This window comes from Carassius gibelio, chromosome B4, assembly GCF_023724105.1.
Source record: "Carassius gibelio isolate Cgi1373 ecotype wild population from Czech Republic chromosome B4, carGib1.2-hapl.c, whole genome shotgun sequence".
Lineage (NCBI taxonomy): Eukaryota > Metazoa > Chordata > Actinopteri > Cypriniformes > Cyprinidae > Carassius > Carassius gibelio.
The window spans coordinates 9795632-9818909 of NC_068399.1; the positions used below are offsets into that span (position 1 = coordinate 9795632).

The window sequence follows — 23278 nt, forward strand, 5'->3', positions numbered from 1 at the left end:
GAGAGTTCAACCACCCTGAAGATGAAATATTAGAACCACTCCTGGGGTTGAGTCAGTTTAATGCCACATTGTTGCAGTTATGTCAATTCCGTATACTATTTATTAGAGTAGTTTAGTAGTATTTTATTCTTAAAACATATAAGCCTGTTCCCATCAAAACAAAGGCTTGATGCCAAAATTTTCATGGAAATTCAGTGCACTTAATATTTTTTTCATTTGAATAAATAGCTAATAATGTGCCTGTTAAGACCAACTCGAACATTCGCATGTCGTCGTTTCTCTTTTTCATTGCATTGTAAAGAAAACTGGCCAACCAGTACGATTTGCACTTTTGGTCACAAGCCTAGAGCCTCTGTGATTACATAAAATTATAATTATTATAACTAATTTTAATTGTTAATAAAATTGGAAAATTTTATTTTTGCTAAATTTTACGTCTACAGCATCTGTTTGTTTAAAATGTGATCACATGCTTAGAAACCTTAATTAAGCTTATTAAGTAAAACGTACTAATATAATTTTTTATCTATATCTTATGGAAACCCGTTTCCACCACTGATTAAAAAAAAGAAAAAAAGAATTTAATTATGAATTTTTATCTCAGAGTTATGATATAAACTTGCATTTGCAAATTAAGAAGTCAGAATTGTGACAAAAAAAGGTACTTTATATCCCACAATTCTGAATTAATAACTCACAAATGCAAGTTTATACCTCACAATTATGATAAAAAAGTCAGAACTATGAAATAAAAAGTTGCAATTAGCCTTTTTATAGTATCTGCACTGTGTTGCGTTGTTTTTTTCTGCATATCATTTTAGTATGTGGCAATCAAAGCTTTCTTTGTAACATTCTTTTTCAGAGCCTGAATGAACAAAGCTTCTAGGTGACAGTCCTAGGGAAAAAAAAAAAAAAACACAAGAAAAGAGTGAGAAAGGAAAAGCGAGACCTCGCTTCCATCTCCTGGGCACGTCTGGAAACCTAGCAACCAATCACCCGGGGCAGTCTCAGATAACTACCCAGCTGCCAAGGTGCATCTGTGTAGCAGGGTGGCTTGAACGCAACCAAGTCTAGAGATAGAGAAGCTGACATGGTGACTGAAAATGGGAATACCTGGCAACCGGTCTACATGACGCTTGGTCAAAAGCGTGTCAAAAGAGATATGAGACTGTCTAATAGCACATTCATCTTATTGTTTCTTTGTTGCCATGGTGTTTATGAAAGAAAGGAGCTGGCATTCGTTCTTTGCTTGGCCTCCATTGAACTCCCTTATAATGACACACAAGTGGTCAGTTGCACAGACAAGTGACTTAAAGCGTAATTAGATTGTGCACATGCTTGATTAGACACTGATGAATGCAGTCGACTGTCTTTCTGTGGTTCCAAAGTATATGACACATCGATCAGCCTGCCGTCTTCGAATAGATCAAGATATCACTGACAGAAATTTGTGTTGTCAATGAAGGTCACTTGTTCTCAGGCAACACTATCGATTATGTTTTTTTTTGCTTGGTCAGCTGGTGTCCATCTGGTGGCTGTGATGATGACTTAGAATGCTTAGATGCAGGTCCAGTTCTACGGGGATGCTAGAGGGTGCTAAGCACCCTCAAATTAAATTAATAACACCCTCAGTTAAAGCTATAATAATGGCATTTCATTGGAAATTTGGCGAACTATCCAGAGAATTATGGTTTTTGCAGAGTTGAGCAATGTAGCCAATCACTGACATATCTGTTGATTTCTTGAACACAACAGACAATCAGAGGCATTTTAATTAGAATCCACTCACTGCTCAGATTGTCAGTTTTTGTTTAGTTGTTGTGTTCAGCACGAATCATCTCATTTTAACAAGGTGTAGACACAATGTAAATATATATATACACACACACACACAGTACACATATGGTTAGAGCACACTTACTAATTTAAGAAGCATCCTCAGTGATTTGATTCTGGAGCCGGGGCTGCTTAGATGAAAGATGTTGTTTCATAGTGCTGGGTAGCAAAGTCTCTGGCAAGTCATGTCACTCGGTGGCCATCTTTGAAACACCTTTTAGGCTTGCGAGTTCAGCTCCTATCACTTTGAATGGAGTAACATCAAATTCCCCAAAACTGTTCACTAAGCTTACGATTACATTTTATATTTAAAATCTCCAGTGAAATCTGACAACAGTGGTGTCATAATTGTTGTTTCTTTTGCTCAAATAGCATTTTAAAAAGCATATTTTTAAGGCTAGATCAGGTAGTAACTGATTAAATGTAAGCTACAGTGGGTTATGTAGTCAGATTCCAAAAATTAAATACTTGTATATTACATTTTAAAATGCTCATAATCAGATTACAGTTATTTTATGGATTACATTATTACATATTATTCACACAATGGCAGTGAATGAATCTTTTTCCCCCTTCTCTATTAAATTTTTCTTTCTAAAAATCCTACTGTGTCATACCATTTAGCCTTGAATATATTCACAAATGTTGTTTAAATCAATTTGCAGATCATACTTCTGAATTTGTGGGGAAAAAAGCACCACTGAACCAATAAGATCATGTATGAAACAAATACTGGAATTATGCAAGTTATAGTGACTTTCAGTCAAAAGTGATTTTCAGTCATTTCTGATTCTGTAAGTCTGGGGGAAAATAAATCTAATCGGGCATGTTTGTAAAAGTTTTTTGATATAATGCAGTAATTCACAATAGACTGTGTCAGCCAACCCCCTTAAAATAAAATATGTTTTTAAAATATATCTCTGAGGAAGTTAATATTTCAAATAATTGAACAGCACATTTGCATGTTTGTAGTTCTCTGCTATTGGTTAATGGTGATATTGACATGCAGGTTAACCAATAAAATATTTATATTTTCCGTGTTGAAGTGTTTCAGTTATTTTTATGGTTTAGCAGATCTTACATGAAGCACAGTTATATATAAGGGATATATAATGTCTGTATGTTAATGGTAAGTTTGAAACTAGTTTGTTAAAAAGTTATCCAAAAGTAACCTTGTTAGATTGCATTACCTAAAATTAGTAACCTTGATTACTTTACTAACTAGTTTCAAACATGTAATCTGTAATCAGTAATGGACTACAATTTGTAAGTAATCTACCCAGCACTCATAATAAATGTATTACTTTAAATATGTTGCATAAACATTGTTTTGATGTTGTTAGCACTGCCCTTGCCAATATTTCCATAAACCTTATGACCAAAATATGTTGCCGTTCCAATTATCGCTCTGAACATCTGATAATATTACATTAAATGAGAAAGAAGTTTTTCTGTCAATATAGGATGGAACTCTAATAAAAACCTTCCAAATAGGCATTATCACACAGTTTATGGGACAATGCATTGTGACTTGTGACTAAAATGTAATGTTGCCCTTTCATAATGATGTACTGCAGCAGAACTCAGTGGAACCAAACTCAAGTGTTGCGAAATGCTAAAATCATTTTGTGCTTCCTGAGTTGTCTCTTAAACTGTAAGGAGATAATGTAACCATAATTGATGTGTAAAATGAATTCCACATAAAGAAGTTTTTGCCACACGAGTCAAGAGTGCACACTCTAATTGCTTACAGAGGTGTTTAAGTAAAAAGGTGTTTTTCTAGCTAATGTCATTTGCAATTGAGCATAATTGGGGATTCCATGATAGAGAGGATCAAAACGAAAGTAATTACCTTGTCTTTTAAAAAAGTAGTTCAACCCACATGCCACACGCAACCCAGGCCCTTCCCCAGCTGCTGTACTGCTAACCTTCCACTGCTTCAGTTCATGAGTGTACCTTTAATATAAGAAAGAGTAATGCTAACTGGCTGAGTGGTTTCCATGGAGATAGAGAGGAGATCTTCCTCAGGGTGACAGCAAATTTAAGGGTGTAAAGTGTGTTAAGAGAAAAACTCAAGGGCTTTCTCGCAGCACCTCTTCAAATATCTTCTCTATTCAGCAATATTCATATTCAAATACTATAGCATACTGCATACTGTACAGTATTCACATTACAACACTTTTTTTGCTGGTATATATTTATATATATATTTTTGTTTTGTTTTTATTATTATTATTTCATAAAAAGCACAAACTGATAATCAGGATCATACTTTAAAAATATAAAAAAATAATGAAAACAAATGGTCCTTCATCTTAGACTGGATCCAGATAGATTGTATTCGGTGATGACTTCAGGTGCTTCCTTAGTTTCCAACTCTGTGCTGCAATTAGATTAAAAGGGCACACAGATGTTTTGCCAATTTTGTTTAGAAGTAAAATTGCATGTCTGTGTGAATGAAGTTAGCATCTCATTAAAAGCACTGCTCCTCTGTACAGGCCTGATCTGAGCGGTTCATGAATTTGAGTTTGGAGCGGTAATCAAATGAACGTCTCTAGTTGCTGTCTCTGGAGAATATCTAGTCATAGCTCGGCATGAAAACCTGCAAGCTTCCAATGACAATATCAGGCTAACACAGGACAATTTCTCTCCCAATAGGGTTTTATGTGTGAGCGCATAGAGTTAAAAAATAATACACCCAAAAATTAAAAAAAAGTTCTGTCATCTCCTCCTCGTGTCATGCCAAAGCCTTATTCCGTTATTTTTTTATTTCTCAATACTAATGATTTTTCTGTTGTAGTCTCTTTGCTGATCTTATTGAATGTTTGAATGTATTAACAAATGTATGTAATTTATTTTAAAACCATGGATTAGCCACAGTGCAAAAGGAGAAATTGCAAAAGGTCACACGAAAGAATTATTCAATACACTCTCTATCTATATTCTTAAAAAAACTTGCACTCTCTCTCTCTCTATACATATATATATATATATATATATATATATATATATATATATATATAAAGAAACTAACACTAGCTTCTCTAATATTTTTATATATTATACAATTAACAAAAGTAAAAAAGGCCTTTTACACTTGCTCTATCCTTTTACTATTCTATGTTTTTATTTTTTTGTTTTCTTTTTAAGTATTATATGATTTAAAACATTTTGCTACATGTACTGCATTAAGCTAACTGTGACTTGTTATAGCACTTGCATATCATTGCTCTTTTGTTGATTTTGATTGCTTTCAGTATCCTCATCTGTAAGTCGCTTTGGTTAAATGTGTCTGCTAAATGATAAATGTAAATTGTTTTAAGTATCAAAATAGTCAATATAACTAGGGCTGCACGATACTGGGAAAAAATTACATTGCGATATTTAATTTTTCTGCGATATATATTGCAATATGAAATCTAATCAAATTTTTTCTTACAAACAAAAATGGCGTGAGCACACTTACATTCTCATTTTAAATGATTTAAACATCAGAGGATTATTTAAATTAGAGTAAATGATTTGTTTGTAACTTTAGGATATGGTTTGAATTGTTAACATATTAACTAACATGAACTTAACACGAGCAATACTTTTGTTACCATATTTATTAATCTTTGTTTATCTTAGCTTATAAAAACACAGCTGTCTGTCGTTTGGTAATGTTACTTCACTGTGCATTCACTATGTTAACAAAGACTGTACAACGTCTCGGTTACGTACAGTATTGTTCAAAATAATAGCAGTACAATGTGACTAACCAGAATAATCAAGGTTTTTCGTATATTTTTTATTGCTACGTGGCAAACAAGTTACCAGTAGGTTCAGTAGATTCTCAGAAAACAAATGAGACCCAGCATTCATGATATGCACGCTCTTAAGGCTGTGCAATTGGGCAATTAGTTGAATTAGTTGAAAGGGATGTGTTCAAAAAAATAGCAGTGTGGCATTCAATCACTGAGGTCATCAATTTTGTGAAGAAACAGGTGTGAATCAGGTGGCCCCTATTTAAGGATGAAGCCAACACTTGTTGAACATGCATTTGAAAGCTGAGGAAAATGGGTCGTTCAAGACATTGTTCAGAAGAACAGCGTACTTTGATTAAAAAGTTGATTAGAGAGGGGAAAACCTATAAAGAGGTGCAAAAAATGATAGGCTGTTCAGCTAAAATGATCTCCAATGCCTTAAAATGGAGAGCAAAACCAGAGAGACGTGGAAGAAAACGGAAGACAACCATCAAAATGGATAGAAGAATAACCAGAATGGCAAAGGCTCAGCCAATGATCACCTCCAGGATGATCAAAGACAGTCTGGAGTTACCTGTAAGTACTGTGACAGTTAGAAGACGTCTGTGTGAAGCTAATCTATTTTCAAGAATCCCCCGCAAAGTCCCTCTGTTAAAAAAAAGGCATGTGCAGAAGAGGTTACAATTTGCCAAAGAACACATCAACTGGCCTAAAGAGAAATGGAGGAACATTTTGTGGACTGATGAGAGTAAAATTGTTCTTTTTGGGTCCAAGGGCCACAGGCAGTTTGTGAGACGACCCCCAAACTCTGAATTCAAGCCACAGTACACAGTGAAGACAGTGAAGCATGGAGGTGCAAGCATCATGATATGGGCATGTTTCTCCTACTATGGTGTTGGGCCTATTTATCGCATACCAGGGATCATGGATCAGTTTGCATATGTTAAAATACTTGAAGAGGTCATGTTGCCCTATGCTGAAGAGGACATGCCCTTGAAATGGTTGTTTCAACAAGACAATGACCCAAAACACACTAGTAAACGGGCAAAGTCTTGGTTCCAAACCAACAAAATTAATGTTATGGAGTGGCCAGCCCAATCTCCAGACCTTAATCCAATTGAGAACTTGTGAGGTGATATCAAAAATGCTGTTTCTGAAGCAAAACCAAGAAATGTGAATGAATTGTGGAATGTTGTTATAGAATCATGGAGTGGAATAACAGCTGAGAGGTGCCACAAGTTGGTTGACTCCATGCCACACAGATGTCAAGCAGTTTTAAAAAACTGTGGTCATACAACTAAATATTAGTTTAGTGATTCACAGGATTGCTAAATCCCAGAAAAAAAAATGTTTGTACAAAATAGTTTTGAGTTTGTACAGTCAAAGGTAGACACTGCTATTTTTTTGAACACACCCCTTTCAACTAATTGCCCAATTGCACAGCCTTAAGAGCGTGCATATCATAAATGCTGGGTCTCATTTGTTTTCTGACAATCTACTGAACCTACTGGTAACTTGTTTGCCACGTAGCAATAAAAAATATACTAAAAACCTTGATTATTCTGGTTAGTCACATTGTACTGCTATTATTTTGAACAATACTGTACGTAACCCTCGTTCCCTGATGGAGGGAACGGAGACGTTATGTCGACCGACAAATGGGGTCTCACTTGGGAGGCCAATCATCTCTGATTTTAAGAGAAAACGCCAATGAAATTGGCAAGTGGATTAACACACCTGAGCCACTCCCCGTGCCAGCGGGTATAAATAGGGCGACAGGTGCATCCACTCATTAGGTTTTACGCTGAGGAGCCGAGAACGTGTCCCGGCAACAGCGAATGGTTCAAGATTGTGGCATGGGGACATAACGTCTCCGTTCCCTCCATCAGGGAACGAGGGTTACGTACGTAACCGAGACGTTCCCTATCTGTCGGTCACTACGAGTTATGTCGACCGACAAATGGGGTCCTATGGAAAACGCCATAACCTGAACCTCGTCACAACCCTGAGGCGCTGCAATTGTTGACAAGCCTTGGCGTGCCACAAAAGCTACGCTTAAGGTCGTAACCTTCCCAAAGCCCCAGCGCAAATTCACTGACCTTGGTACCGAAGGGGCCAAAGGGTGAGTACATCGCTGCTGGAGAAGGCCATGCTGCTGTTCCGCCCACATAAAGTAAATGGAAGGGATTTCAACCTTCAGTGAAAGATTGCTTCAAATCTTCCCTATTTGTTCTTTCAGCTGGCAAGACAATGGGGAAGCGAGCCTTTAGGAAAGGTCGCTACGGAGACCACATCCTACCCGTAGGGAGGTGACATGTGGATATACCGATATGGACTGACCCAGGGGGCAGTACTACAAATGGAAAGGGTCTCTGAGGCAGGTCCTACCTTGGAGTAGGGATGGAACGGCTGCCAGAAGAGACTGACAGAGCGATCTGTCAAGGGAAGACACGGGTTTGCCAAGAGGGAAACCTTACCGTGGAAGAATACACATATGGGATTACCCGTAGGGAACCCAGCCATATGGACACCTAGCCCAGTACAGGGGCTGACCGGCTCCGGGCATGCTAACGCCAGTACTGGGCCTGGCGACAGACTGCTCCGCCAAGTCTGACGCCGAGGGTGCTGGAGGATGCTCGACCAGGGTACGCCAACCGGGGAACTCTACTGGGAGAAGAAGGCGCTCACATCCCCGTGTTAGGGGGAATGGTGCAGCAAGCGAGACACCCAGCCAGCCCTTCCCGCCAATTACCTGTTACCCAACACACGGGAGGAAACTGGCTCTACATGGAGGTTGTAAAACCTCGCAAAGGTGTTAGGTGTCGCCCAGCCCGCAGCTCGACAAATGTCTGTCAGAGAGGCGCCGTGCGCCAACGCATAGGAGGAGGCCACACTCCGTGTGGAGTGGGCCCTCACCCCCAGGGGGCACGGCTCGCCTTGGGAATGGTAAGCCAAGGCGATGTCGTCCACTATCCAGTGGGCCAACCTCTGCTTAGAGACAGCCTTCCCCTTCTGCTGACCTCCAAAGCAAACCAGGAGCTGCTCAGAGCTTCTGAAGCTCTGGGTGCGGTCCACGTATATGCGAAGCGCTCTTACGGGACACAGCAACGACAAGGCTGGATCTGCCTCCTCCAGGGGCAGCGCTTGCAGGTTCACCACCTGGTCTCGGAAGGGAGTGGTGGGAACCTTGGGCACGTATCCAGGCCGGGGTCTCAGGACAACGTGAGAGTAGGCCGGCCCGAACACAAGGCACTCTTCACTTACCGAAAATGCTTGGAGGTCCCCGACCCTCTTGATGGAAGTGAGCGCGATCAGGAGCGCTGTCTTGAGAGACAGGAACTTCAGCTCAACCGAATCCAGCGGCTCAAAGGGACCCCTCTGAAGTCCCGCCAGGGCAATAGAGAGGTCCCAGGAGGGAATCAGGGGTGTCCTAGGAGGATGTAACCTTCTGGCACCCCTCAGGAACCTAACGATCAGGTCATGCCTCCCCAGGGACCGGCCGTCCACTGCATCGTGATGGGCTGCAATCACCTTCAGGGTGGAGGGTGACAGCCCACGCTCCAGCCTACCTTGCAGGAAAGAAAGCACGACTCTGACCGGGCATCTCCGGGGGTCTTCCCAGTGAGAAGAACACCAATTCGTGAACAGACTCCACTTCAGAGCATAGGCCTGCCTCGTAGAAGGGGCTCTAGCCTGAGTGATAGTGTCTACCACCCCTGGGGTCAGATCACTTAGGTCTGCCGCGTCCCGTCTAGAAGCCACACATGGAGGTTCCAGAGATCTGGGCGTGGGTGCCAAATGGTGCCAAGCCCCTCAGAGAGAAGGTCTCTCCTCAGGGGGATGCGCCAGGGAGGGGCTGTCACGAGGAGCATGAGTTCCGAAAACCAGGTCCGGGTGGGCCAGTAAGGCGCAACCAACAGGACCTGTTCCTCGTCCTCCCTGACCTTGCACAGTGTCTGTGCGAGCAGGCTCACTGGGGGAAACGCATACTTGCGTAAAGCCCGAGGCCAGCTGTGTGCCAGTGCATCTGTGCCCAGGGGGGCCTGGGACAGGGAATAGTACAGCTGGCAGTGGGAGGACTCGTGGGAAGCAAACAGGTCTACCTGGGCTTCCCCGAATCGACTCCAGATCAGCTGGACCGTCTGGGGATGGAGTCGCCATTCCCTGGGGAAAGTGAGCTGTCGTGAGAGCACGTCGGCTGCACGATTGAGCTTCCCCGGGATGTGGACAGCGCGCAGCGACTTGAGCCACGTCTGACTCCAGAGGAGGAGATGACGGGCGAGTTGAGACATGCGACGTGATCGTAAACCGCCTTGTCGGTTGATGTACTAAACAGCCGCAGTGTTGTCCGTGCGGACCAACACGTGCTTGTCCAGCACTAGCGGACGAAACCGTCGCAAAGCTAGATGCACTGCCAGCAACTCCAGGCAGTTGATGTGCCACAGCAGTCGAGGTCCTGTCCAGGACCCTGAAGCTGCCTGCCCGTTGCATGTCGCGCCCCAGCCCGAGTTGGAGGCATCTGTTGTGACAACAACGTGCCGGGACACTTGTTCTAAGGGCACGCCGGCCCGTAGAAAAGCAAGGTCCGACCAAGGACTGAATAGGCAGCGACACATCAGTGTGATGGTGACACGATGTGTACCGCAGCGCCATGCCCATCTCGGGACTCGGGAGTGTAACTAGTGCTGAAGTGGTCTCATATGAAGCAACCCGAGCGGCGTGACTGCGGCTGCGGATGCCATATGCCCCAGGAGCCTCTGAAAGTGTTTCAGCGGTACCACTGTCCTGCCTCTGAAGGAACTCAGGCAGTTCAGCACTGAGTGGGCACGCTCGCTAGTGAGACGTGCCGTCATACTAACCGAGTCTAACTCCATACCGAGATAAGAGATTCTCTGCACAGGGGAGAGCTTGCTCTTCTCCCGGTTGACCTGAAGCCCCAACTGACTGAGGTGCCGAAGCACGAAGTCCCTGTAATCGCACAACTCTTCTCGGGACCGGGCCATAATGAGCCAGTCGTCGAGATAGTTGAGGATCCTGATGCCCACTTCCCAAAGTGGGGCAAGGGCGCCCTCCGCGACCTTCGTGAAGACACGGGGGGACAGGGAGAGCCCGAAGGGGAGGACCTTGTACTGCCATGCCTGACCCTCGAAAGCAAAGCGCAGGAACGGTCTGTGACGAGGGAGGATAGAGACATGAAAGTACGCGTCTTTCAGGTCGATCGCTGCAAACCAGTCCTGGGGCTGGACGCATTTGATAATGCGTTTCTGCGTCAACATCCTGAACGGGAGCTTGTGTAGGGCCCGATTCAAGACTCGCAGATCCAGGATAGGTCGAAGGCCACCGCTTTTCTTGGGCACGATGAAGTAAGGGCTGTAAAACCCCGTCCTCATCTCGGCTGGAGGGACCGGCTCGATTGCATCCTTCGCCAGGAGGACAGCAATCTCCTCGCGCAAGACAGGGGCGTCCTGGATTGCCACCGAAGTCTCGATCACGCCATTGAACTTGGGGGGTCGCCGGGCGAACTGAATCGCATAGCCGAGTTGAACCGTCCGGATGAGCCAGCGTGACGGGTTGGGCAGCGTAAGCCACGCTCCCAGATATCGTACAAGTGGCACCAAAGGGACAGTCGACATACCCGCAGTGGTGCAGCGATGGGGAGTCGTGTCGGAAGGCCCAGAAGGCACTGCGTCCTGGGTCATCGCAACCACACTCCCCGTGTTCCCGGAGGAACTGGCCAGAGACGCGTGGAGAGGCGTTGCGTCTCCGAACCGCGACCTCTTGGCCGCTGGCGAAAGGGGGCGTCGTGGGTGAGAATGAGGAAGCTGTGCGTCGCTCATTGTCAGCCCACGAGCCTTGCAACTCGGAGGAAGGAGAAATTGCTCTTCCAATGAAAATGTGGGTGCCACTGGCTGTTCGACCAGCGGCGGAACAGAACCAGAAGATTCTCCACCCGGCCCTCCTCCGGGGGAGGGAGTGGCGCTCTCTCCGCCATCTCCTGAAGAGCAGTTCTCTGCATCTCCGAGTTGCCCGTGTCAGGGCCGCTTAGTCGACTTCCTCGAGGACTTTGCAGCCGGGAGTGACACGGGGGGGCGCCGCTCTCCTGCGCAGGGCTCAACGCGCCGGCCTCGAAGAACTCTCAGCACGGGGCGGAGCTGGTGTGGAGGACGCAGGGGGGGCGCCCTCGGCGACGAGCAGGCTGAGGCACTGCCTGCGACGGAATGGTGGCAACCGGAGGATCACGTCGTGGCAAGATGTGCTGTATGGCCTCAGTCTGCTGTTGTTCTGTCAGGAACTACTGGGCACAGCCCCTGACAGCGTCGCCACACAGGACAGCCTGGGACATGGGAGCATCGAGAAAATGCACTTTGTCAATGTCTCTCATACAGACCAGGCTGAACCTGAAACGGCACTACTGGACCACCAGAGTGGACATCGCCTACCCGAGGGACTGCGTTGTGACTTCCGTCACCCAGAAGGGGGAGGTCAGTCGCCATGCGCAGCTCCTGCATCAACCTCGGGTTGGTCCTACCCTCGTGCATTGTTAAAGCCTTGGCTTGTTGGGTTTGCAGGATAGCCATGGCATGCAAAGCAGAGACAGCTTGGCCCGCAGCACTGTAAGCCTTGGTAGCGAGTGCGGCCGACAGCTTACAGGCCTTGGGTGAGGGGCGCGGACTATCCCTCCCAGTGGCGGCGTTTTGCGGACACAAGTGCACCGCAATCGCACTCTCCTGCTGGGGAATGTCAACACACCCCTAGCTGTCTCGCCATCGAGGGTAGTGAGGACGGAGGAACGAAATGAGCTGCTTCCGGCCGTAAAAGGGGCCATCCACGACTACATCACTTCCCCATGCACATCCGGGAAGAAAGGAACCAGAGTAAAACGCGGTTGTGAGTCGTGCTCCACACCGAGAACCAATCAAACAGCCATGAGCACTCAGGGCTGGGCGGTGCATTCACCTCCATCCTGATGCTCACAGCTGCCCGGGCAAGCACGGCTGTCAACTCTGGGTCCAATTCGGCAGTGGCGACAACACCCGAGGGGGGCAGCCCCGCCGAATCTTCATCCACAGAGGTCAACAGCCCATCCCCGATGCTGCAATCGACATCTGATCTCCGGCGGCAAACTGAATGACCCGTTGGGACTGCCATAAGACAGCCCAGCAAAATCACCCAGCAGCTGCACAGGACAAACACTGCGGAAGGGGTAAGAGGTCCGTGGGGCGTGGCCCGGCGGAGAAGCTCTCACTGTCACCTTCAAATCTCCCAGAGCACTAGCCGGCGGTCCTCTGCTCGAGACAGAGAAACCAGAACGGGTAGTGACAGAGGGGTCTGCTCCCTTCCCTTTAAGAAAGGGGAGACGCGATCACAGCGTTGCCATGGTCACACACGCAGTGCGTGCATGAACCATCCACGAACGCACCTTCAGCGTGCTGAATGCCCAGACACGGAAGAGAGCGAACGTGGCCATTGTCAGAGAACAGGAAACGACCGCATCCAGAAGGACGCGGACGAAACGGCGTCTTGAAAAAGACGCGAATCGTCCGCGATTTGCTCTTTTAGGAAATCTGCTCTCTTAGTTGAAGCGCCCAGGGGAATCGCTGAAAGGGACACCGCTGTTTGCGCCGTACCGCCAACCAGAACAGCTTCCCGACACAGCAGATGAATGGCTTTGTGGAGTATAACAGCTTTCATACAACCACTCGGCTCCGAAGCAAAAATCTAATGAGTGGATGCACCTGTCGCCCTATTTATACCCGCTGGCACGGGGAGTGGCTCAGGTGTGTTAATCCACTTGCCAATTTCATTGGCGTTTTCTCTTAAAATCAGAGATGATTGGCCTCCTAAGTGAGACCCCATTTGTCGGTCGACATAACTCGTAGTGACCGACAGATAGGGAACTTTTGATTTCAACAATGAAGGCTATAGCCTAAATGTTGAAATTAACAATGTTGTAGAAGTGCAGTTTAATAATAGTAAATGTTAAATAATGTAGTTAAATAGTTTAATAAATAGAATATTATTGTGAAGTGTTACAGATTTTTTTAAAACACCAATTCAGATGCCTCATGAGTTTAGTGTTGGACAGGTCAGTTGTTAGTGTCATTAAATTGAATCGGTTCAAAGGAATCATTAGTACGTGAATTAGACGTGTACGGCACGCGTTGTGTAATTATCTCTGCCGTTTAGGATATCGCACAAGATTTGACAACACAGAAAATATTTAATCACTGGATAGTTTTTATTTTTTTCGACACCATCGTTTAATTGATTTTGTTTAATATGCACGAGGGAGAGAGAGCAAGACAGCGCTCGTGTTGTTTGAAGATGGTGAGCATGCATACGCAGCCGGGGCTCTCTCTCTCTCTCTGCTCGTTCTGTTAAACTGACAGGACTTCCAAACACATGCAAATGATAAACTTTCACTCTATGATGGTTAACTGTGCAATTAATCCGTGAATCACATTCGTCAAGGGCCGAGGAGCAGCTGGCCTGTACCGTTAATGAATAACGGATCAACTACGACAGCCTACATCGCAGATCCTGCGATGTGATAACCGCGGATTCGTACATCGCGATATCGATGCTTAAACGACACATTGTGCAGCCCTAAATATAACTATGTAAAACATATTATGAAGTCATAAGAGTTCTTTGTGTGATGGAAAATCCTGCCTACTGGCTGTGTGTATGTGTGTGTGTGTGTATATATATATATATATATATATATATATATATATATATATATATATATATATATATATATATATATATGTATGTATGTGTGTGTGTGTGTGTGTGTGTGTGTCAGTATATATAAAGTGTTGCTTCTTCATGGGTCAGTTTATATTTTTGGTTGTTTTAGGAGACTAAAAAGAGCTTTGATTTAATCCATTAACTGAATATCATTCATTCCCAAATCTTCATCCATGACTCCACCAAGGCTTTCAAATCTCATTTAATCCATTTGCCAATTGCTGTCAGTGTAAATGAGGCTTTAACAGAGGTAGTTCTTATAATAGTATGTGAGTCATTCTGGTTGTTGATGCAGGTCTACATGTTGACGTAAATATGTATTTATATTTGTGCTTTCAGAGGGCCCGGTGATCTGGCGCATGCTGACCTACCCTCCGGCACGCCGTGCTCTCATTGTGGGTTGTGGACTCCAGATGTTCCAGCAGCTTTCTGGCATCAATACGGTCATGTAAGTCTCATTTACTCAAATCTTAGCTCGATTTTCAGATCATCTTCAAATCTCTTTAACCTCTTACCAGTCACCCCTCATTTTTTGGCATGGAGACAGAGATGACATACAAAATAAAAAGGTTTTTGTTCATGATTCTTTCTGACTAGATACATAATCATCATTTGTTCACAAAGCTGACACTTCAAAATTTACTGTTCAGGAATCAGAATTACTCAGACTGTTATGATAATACTAATAGAGATATATAAGCTCAAACATAAAAATAAAAATATTTTAAAAAGAAAAAGCTTTACTATCATAATTGCGGGTTTATTAGTTATATAATTTGTGTGTAAAGAGGTGTATCAGTGTTGTTATGGGCAGATAACAACCAGGAAGTGTACAGGAACCATGTGACGCGATGTGGCGGTGTCCGGTTATGACACTCTAGAGACTGAAAAGGCGAAGGACCAATCAGAGTCTGTCTGACACACAGCATGAGCACACAGCACTGCACCAGTGTTGCCAAGTCCGCTTATTATACGCGACTTTGGGCTTGTTTTTCTGTAAAGGCGCTTACAAATATTGGTAGTCACGGGTCACAATGTTTTGGGCTTGTTTCTAAAGTGTATTTGCTTATTTGGGCTTGTTCCCAGCTTCATAATTAGCTATCAAGCAGATATTTTCTATATGTTTTATAGAAACATATACAAATATACAAATTTGAATTATCCGATGTTTACTGTGAATATAATGTACTCGGTACATCAGTCTATATTTAATATCCCATCAGTTTTCTAATGTTAAATGATGTTAAAAAGTGGTTTAACTCCCTCTTGTGGTCATTGTCCTAAAGCTCAGGGGGGAGAAAAATAAAAAAACTGTACCATCTGCGCACAGTTTACCAATCTGTCCACATGGATGTAAATTGACAATCTGGAACCACAGTTTAAAATCTGTTCCCACGAATTGTAAAACCGTGCACAAAGTTTATTTATTTTTCTCTTCCCAGAACCTAGGGGGGCTCCGTAGAAAAAGTAGCTTGTTTTGGGCTTGTTTTCACAAGCCTGGTTGCTTATTTGTCTCGCGAGATCTGGCAAGACTAAACCTAAATCAGCTGGTGCCAAATAAAATACTCTTATTAATTCTGTTAATTTCTTAGGTGGCCATGTTGTAAAGTTCTTTCATTTATTTTAAGCATTTTACAAAATAACTTATTATGGTTGCTTAGAACAAAACTCATAAACTCTGTTTTAGAAACCTACATAGCTGCCTTGAGGTCTCCATATGGAACATCTCGGGCAGGGCCATTTGAAGGAATTTGGGGGCCCCAAGCAAAATAGACATTGAGGCCCCCCCGCCCCCCGCACACACGCAAAGCCTACAAGTACCACATTTTAAGTTCACCCACACTTTATATAAATAAAAAGGTTTACAGTGCAAATACTGCTTTTGCATATACTGTGCATAAATAAAAAATGATTAGAGTGCAAATACTGTTTGAAAAAATATTTGAAATTCAACAATTGAACATTTGCAAAAAACACCATTGTACCATAAAATCAAATATACATTAAAAAAGTGCACAACAACTAAATCCAACAAACTTAAACAAACACACACACACACACATACACACTCACATTAACATTTTTCAGTTCATAGTGGACCTCATGTAATTTTTTATCAGCTTCAAAGCTGAAAAGCTCCTCTCAGCAGAGGCCACTGACACATGGAGAGTCAGGAGTAGACGCAAAGCAATGTTTAAATTACTGTACAAATCCAGTAGATTCTCAATGTATATGTAATTAAGCATGTCAAATGGGGAAGTGGCTACATGGTCTAGAATAGATCTGCGTCTCCCTTATCCCGATAAAAAAACATATTACAGTAACCATATTCTGTCCGTTCGAACAAAAAGTTTCACTAACTGTTCGCTACAAGCAGCATTTGCCGTCAGGCAGGCAGATAACAAACATATTTTTGCTAGCCTACCTGCTGCAAAATTACACCATTTGTACAAGATTGACAATTAGAGCTATTATATCCAGTGTAATTTATCACTTACCACTATCTTGTTTTGTTAATTCCACTTCATGACTGCAGAGGAGGTTTTGTATTTTGCCGGCAGCAGAGATCACGTGGTCGGCTGGCTGCTGTCAGCGACTACTGAGAGGGCCCCCTTGAGGGTGATACCGATAACAGTGTCATTGCACTTTACTGCATTGATGATCAAAGGGGCGCTCACACAGTGTTGTTGCATTTTATTCTTAACCAGTCATTGTCTTGGGGTCCCAAGCCAGCTTGGGGCCCCAAGCAATTGCTTGATTTGCTTGCCTTGTCACGATCTCGGGTTACCCATGTAACCCACGTTCCTCACATTTTACTGCTGGTTATATATGCTTTATGTAATCTTGTATGCGATAAATAAAAATCTTGAAACTTGGATCCCTGAGAGGGAACGAGACACTGCGTCCTGGGGGACACTTTGGGGAATGCAGCCAGCATGACCGGAGTCTGAAGCATGTGTAAAACAACTCCAATCCTATTGATCTACGTGGCCCGTGACGTCATAGGTAGGTACCCTAAAGTATAACGCCCGTTTCATACATACTCCGTCTGCGGTGCGTATGTGTTGCGTATTTTTTTACGCACCCATGTTAACGGATTCCAGCGTTCACACTGCACGCGGTTGCGGTCCGTCAATCCGTTCGAGGAGCAGTGGGTCTGCAGCAGTGCAGCGATCGTTTACGTTCCAGGTCTATTTTTGCTGTGCTGCATGCGCTGAATTAAAGTGACAGCGCATTGTTCGCGGTAAAAATGAACATGGATTGACACGGAAATGCAGTCATTTCACAATAAATGTATACTAATCAAAGCCTACTGTTTCACACGCAACACATGGGTTTTGGCTAGATTTAAAACAAGAAAAGGAGCAACTTTAGAGAAACGAGGCAACATTACATATGCACTTTTATAATGTCAGAAAAACAAAGTTATTTAAGACCGTTTGATTGCGTGTAATAAAGATTTAAATGCAAAAGGCAAGAGAGTCGACTGTTTCTGTCAGTGGTGAGTTTTAATTTTAAATGTTTGTGATATCCTAACAAGAAAAGTAGGCTAATGTTGTGTTTAAATGCGTTGCAGCTTGTTCCAAGCAGTCAAATGCATGAGTAATACGTTGTTTATATTTGAACTTAAATGTGTCTATGAAAGATTGTTACTGTACTGTGATGACAGAGTACCACAATGCTGAAAAAGCTTTTTGATTTAATTTTTTTTTTTACATGATTTGATATCAAAATAATGGACAAAGCTTGTGTTTTGTGGCTTAAACAGCCGCGGATCAGTAGCGGACTGCAAACGTGCCCTGTGTGAAAGCACGAGTCTGTGCTGCTTCAGCACAACATACGTAAGGCAAACGGACTGCATACGCACTGCTGACGGATTATATGTGAAACAGGCGTAAAAGGGCACCTGCTGAATACGTCACCACTCAGTTTTCTGAGGAGATGTAAACAGGCAATCCGAAGGCATAGCAATGGGAAGCGTGGAACAATGTTTACTTATGTAACCCCAGTTGTTCCCCTTCTAGGGAACTCAATGCTGCATCCTGGTGGACACTTTGGGGAATGATATCCTATCATGCCATGCTGAGGCACATGTCTATCCACCTGGTGAGAGAGGACCAAAGAGATGACAGACATGCACCAAATTTTTCTTCAGAAAGGGGCCAAGTCATTGATGCCTTGGGCCCCTCAAATAAATTGGGAGCCTGATTCCAGATAACCATCCATCATAAGACCACTAAGAGGCTGGAAGCCTAGTCTCAAAGATTGCTACCAACAATGTCAGCTAGGACACAGCTATCTGCAGATAGCTGTATCCAAAGAGTCTTATGACAAAGGACCTTCCTTGAGGGCTCCCCAGACCAAGGGGCTCATGGAGATCACTACTTAAAAACCCTAAGAATGGGAGCAGTCACATAGCTTTCCTCAGATAATTATATACCTGGGAAGGGGCCCCCCGATGGGACCAAAACTAAAATCCAGGTAAACCTTCCTGAAGCTGACCAGACCACAGAGAGTGGGCTATCTACTTACGACTCTTGCAGGGGAGATAGCACTGTAAAAACCCTAAGAAAGGGAGAAGTCCATAACCTAGCACATAGATATTCTCAGAAAGTCTTGTACCTCTGAAGGATAGCAGAAGGGGACCGACTGAGACTACCCAGACCACCAGCAGTGGGATGTCTAATTATAAACCATATAAGGGTAGACAGCACAGTCTAGGCAGGGCTCAAGGAGACTGCTACTTGAAACCCCTTAGCAGTTGAGCAATCACAGAGCTAGCACATAGCTATCCTCTGATAGCTACAATTCCAGGAAAGGGCTAGTTAACACAACTAGCTTCAGGGGGCTGTATTTAAGTAAGCCCATCCTGCCATAACAATAGCCAAAATATAACCACCCTTAGATAGCTATACTAAGGAAGTCTCCAATCAGTGTCAGTCCCATAGTAGGCTATTGAGCACTGATATATTGACCAGAGGCTCACACTAGGAGATCCAGACCATCAAGTAAATGATTTGCTAAAGGGCGAACACATAAAAACCCATTAGTCCAGATCAAAGCCTGATGCAAGCAACAGCCATAACACTAGGTGGCTGGACACAGCTATCCTTAAATAGCATTTCCCTCAGATAGGGTTGAAGTCTGCCCAGACCATGAAGTGGGCCATTTACTCAAAACCCAAATAGGGGAGACTGTTCAGTCTAGGCAAGGGCTCAGGGAGGCCACTACTTAAAGACCAAAAAAGGGGGAGCAGTCTCCGAGCCAGAACATAGCTATATTAAAGGAGAAGATTCCAAAACAAGAAAAAGCTTGTGCCCAACAGGAACCCAACCCAGTCATAAATACAAGGCTAGAACATAGCTGCCTTCAGACTGCTATATTCCATGCAAAGCAAACCTGAGCTGAAGAATAATCATCCGCAGACAGCTACACTCACAGACTGTTAACTTACCATCCAGCTAAACACAGGAAGGAGCATTCCCCGTAACCACTAGATTACTGAAACAACCTAAGAGAGAAAGCTTGCAGCATATTTCCACAGATCATTCAGTATATCCATGCCCAGTGAGGCTCTCTACACACAATAGCATGCATATTAGAGAGGCATGTCTGAGCTGAATATAGCTCCGCCTACGATCTTGCATGCCCTGAGCAAAAATGACTCGATGATCACTCTTCATCGTTATAGCAATATGAGCAGTAACCGCGGTATCTGTCAACCCGTCTGTAAAGGGTTTGCGAACACTGCAGATCAAAGCAATCGTTGCGAGCTGAGATAAACTGAGCCACAGCAACAACCCGAGACAAACAGCTTTGCCCCACATCCCACGGGAATAGGAACAAGCGCAAGCAGAGCTATCAATGTGACTCAAAACAAAGAGCACGTGGTTGCTGTGACAAAAACATAAAGGTTAAAATATGCCCACAAGTGTTAGAATCCAAACATGGAGGCACACATTCCTCAAAGCGCTGCTCGGGTCATGTTTCACACACATTGACAAACAGATGGTTCCGAGGACAACAAAAGTTGGTCACGTTTACAGCAGGTGCCCGTTTATACTTTCAAATACCCACCTATGACATCACAGGCCACATGGACTAATACGATTGGAGTTGTTTTACACATGCTTCAGGCACCGTTCATGCTGGCTGCATTTCCCAAAGTGTCCATCAGGATTCAGCATTGAGTTCCCTAGAAGGGTAACTACATTTAAGGAAGCATCGATATTTAAATGGAACCACTAGTGACTGATTTAGAAGACTCTACATAGACAGCAATTCCAAACAATGCACAGATTGTAACTCCTCAGAAATTGCACAAAAATTGACAATATACCCTTAAAGAGTTTGATATTAGCATGTTGCTAAGCTAACAATGTAATACGTAATAAACATAAAAACAAATAGCACATACAAATGTTGGGTAATAGTAGTTGTTGTTTTGTTGTTGTTGTTTTCAGAAAATGAATACTTTTCTTAATGAGAATAGTTTTACTTTTAATTGATATAAAAGCTATAAAACTATAAAGCTATAAAACTATCCTAAATTTTTTTAATGGAAACTCAATGGAAACTTTTTGTAGAGTCTTTGATGTTTAGGTATTTATTGGAATGTGTTTTGTTTTTATTCTCTTTTTATTGTGCTGTTGTGCCTAGTGACATTTTTCCTTTGGGGACCAATAATGGAACAATCCTAATATGATAAAAAAAAAAAAAAAAAATGTGACAAATGGAATTTCCTTTATGTGGGAGTCCAGACTGGATGATTCACAACTGATAAAAAAATCATAAGTTGCTTATTCACATTCACAGATGTGACTGTGCCTATAATTCTCATTTTAGCTGAACTTTAATGGGGACCTTACTAAAGTGTGATTTCCTCTTCGTGATCTCTTGTGTTTTTCGCTCCTTATGCGCTGAACTATTTTTCAAGCATTGTAAACAATCTCGGAATGTGTGCTGTTGCTAGGCAACCCTTCATGGCAAAATGCGAAGTGTTTATGGGAGGGAGAGGAGAAAAATGTGTGTGTTTACTTTTCCTCAGGTGTCATTTTGCAAGATGACGGGTAATGGGTCATAAAATGACATTCTCAATCAATCAAACACCTTCATTCTTATCCTTCTGTTGCTGTCAATCAATCTGTTCATATCAGGTTTAGACAGAGGGTAGAGCAGCAACAATTTACAGGTACAATCATACACACATATGACATATTTGTGAGGTTTAACCTGATGTGCTATTTCATATTTACCCACAATACACTACTCCTCAATCATTTCTGTACTGTCAGATGTCAGTCCTTTTTACAAAGGAAGCCTTGTTTCAGGATGTAATGTCTGTCAGGCTTAACCTCAGCAAGAAGCATTGTATAGGGGCACGTGTGCCGATTTTATGTTGGTCAGAAATATTGATTTGGTTCGGTATATAGTATATAGTATATAGGCCTATTCTTTGTAACACTGTAGTGACATAATGTGCACCTGCAAAAGCTCATTGTCCTACAACATGATTTATTCTGGTCGATTAAATGACTTTTGAAAATTTAAAAACTTTTATATTATTTTTTTTATTGAATGTATACCCACTGGCGATGGGGGAAGTAAAATATAATGAGGCTTTAATATATAGCCTATTCAAAGCACTGGCAAAAGTAATTACTATACAGTATATCAAAGAGATATTTTATTTATTTATTATTAAACTAGTGTTTTCTCAGGGAGTGTGTCATCTTCAATACAGTGAAAGCACTGTTAGAGAGAAATGCAGCTTTCAAATGGATTACATTTGAACAGAGATTTGAACAGAGTAATTGTTTTCGATTTGGTTAATTTGAAAGTAGACAGTTGAAGCTTTATGTAGATATATCTCTCATGTCTGTGAGGCAGATAGACTATACGTTGAGTCTTGCCATGCTTAAGTTTTGTGCAGCACTTAAGAGCGCACAGACAAAGACTGCAGAAAGTGCGTCCTGTTTGTCTTCTTTATTTTACAAAGGCGCAACGTCTTTTTGATTTTGTTAGTGTATGCAACTAAAAGTAGCCTCTTGACAATTTCAGATGGCTTATTACTATTATATCTATAAACAAAAATAACGGCATTTTTTTTCTCCAACACTGATATTGAATCAGCATATTAAAAATGATTTCTGAAGGATCATGGGACACTGACGATTGTTGTAATGGCTGGTGAAAATTTTGCCTTACCATTTATAATATAAATATAATATTATATAAACCCGATTACAAAAAAGTTGGGACACTGTACAAATTGTGAGTAAAAAAAGAATGGAATAATTTACAAATCTCATAAACTTATATTATTAACTTTATTCACAATAGAATATGGATGACATATCAAATGTTGAAAGAGATACATTTTGAAATGTCATGCCAAATATTGGCTAATTTTGGATTTGATGAGAGCTACACATTTCAAAAAAGTTGGGACAGGTAGCAATAGGTAGGCAAAAAAGTTAAATGTAAATATAAGGAACAGCTGGAGGACCAATTTGCAACTTATTAGGTCAATTGGCAACATGATAGGTATAAAAAGAGCCTCTCAGAAGTCAAGATGGGCAGAGGATCACCAATTCCCCCAATGCTGCGGCGAAAAATAGTGGAACAATATCAGAAAGGAGTTTCTCTGAGAAAAATTGCAAAGAATTTGAAGTTATCATCATCTACAGTGCATAATATCATCCAAAGATTCAGAGAATCTGGAACAATCTCTTTGCGTAAGGGTCAAGGCCGGAAACCATACTGGAAGCCCGTGATCTTTGGGCCCTTAGACAGCACTGCATAACATACAGGAATGCTACTGTAATGGAAATCACATCATGGGCTCAGGAATACTTCCAGAAATCATTGTCAGTGAACACAATCCACCGTGCCATTTGCCGTTGCCGGCTAATACTCTATAGGTCAAAAAAGAAGCCATA

General features: G+C 42.8%; 1 protein-coding gene across 1 annotated transcript in view; it reads left to right on the forward strand.

The window, feature by feature from the left end:
- The window catches only part of LOC127956544 (proton myo-inositol cotransporter-like), a 74900-nt gene that overhangs the window by 26515 nt on the left and 25107 nt on the right, over positions 1-23278 (forward strand). The window contains exon 4 of the mRNA XM_052554576.1: positions 14676-14784. Within this exon, the coding sequence (XP_052410536.1) occupies positions 14676-14784 (109 nt within the window). The remainder of the gene's footprint in view (positions 1-14675; positions 14785-23278) is intronic.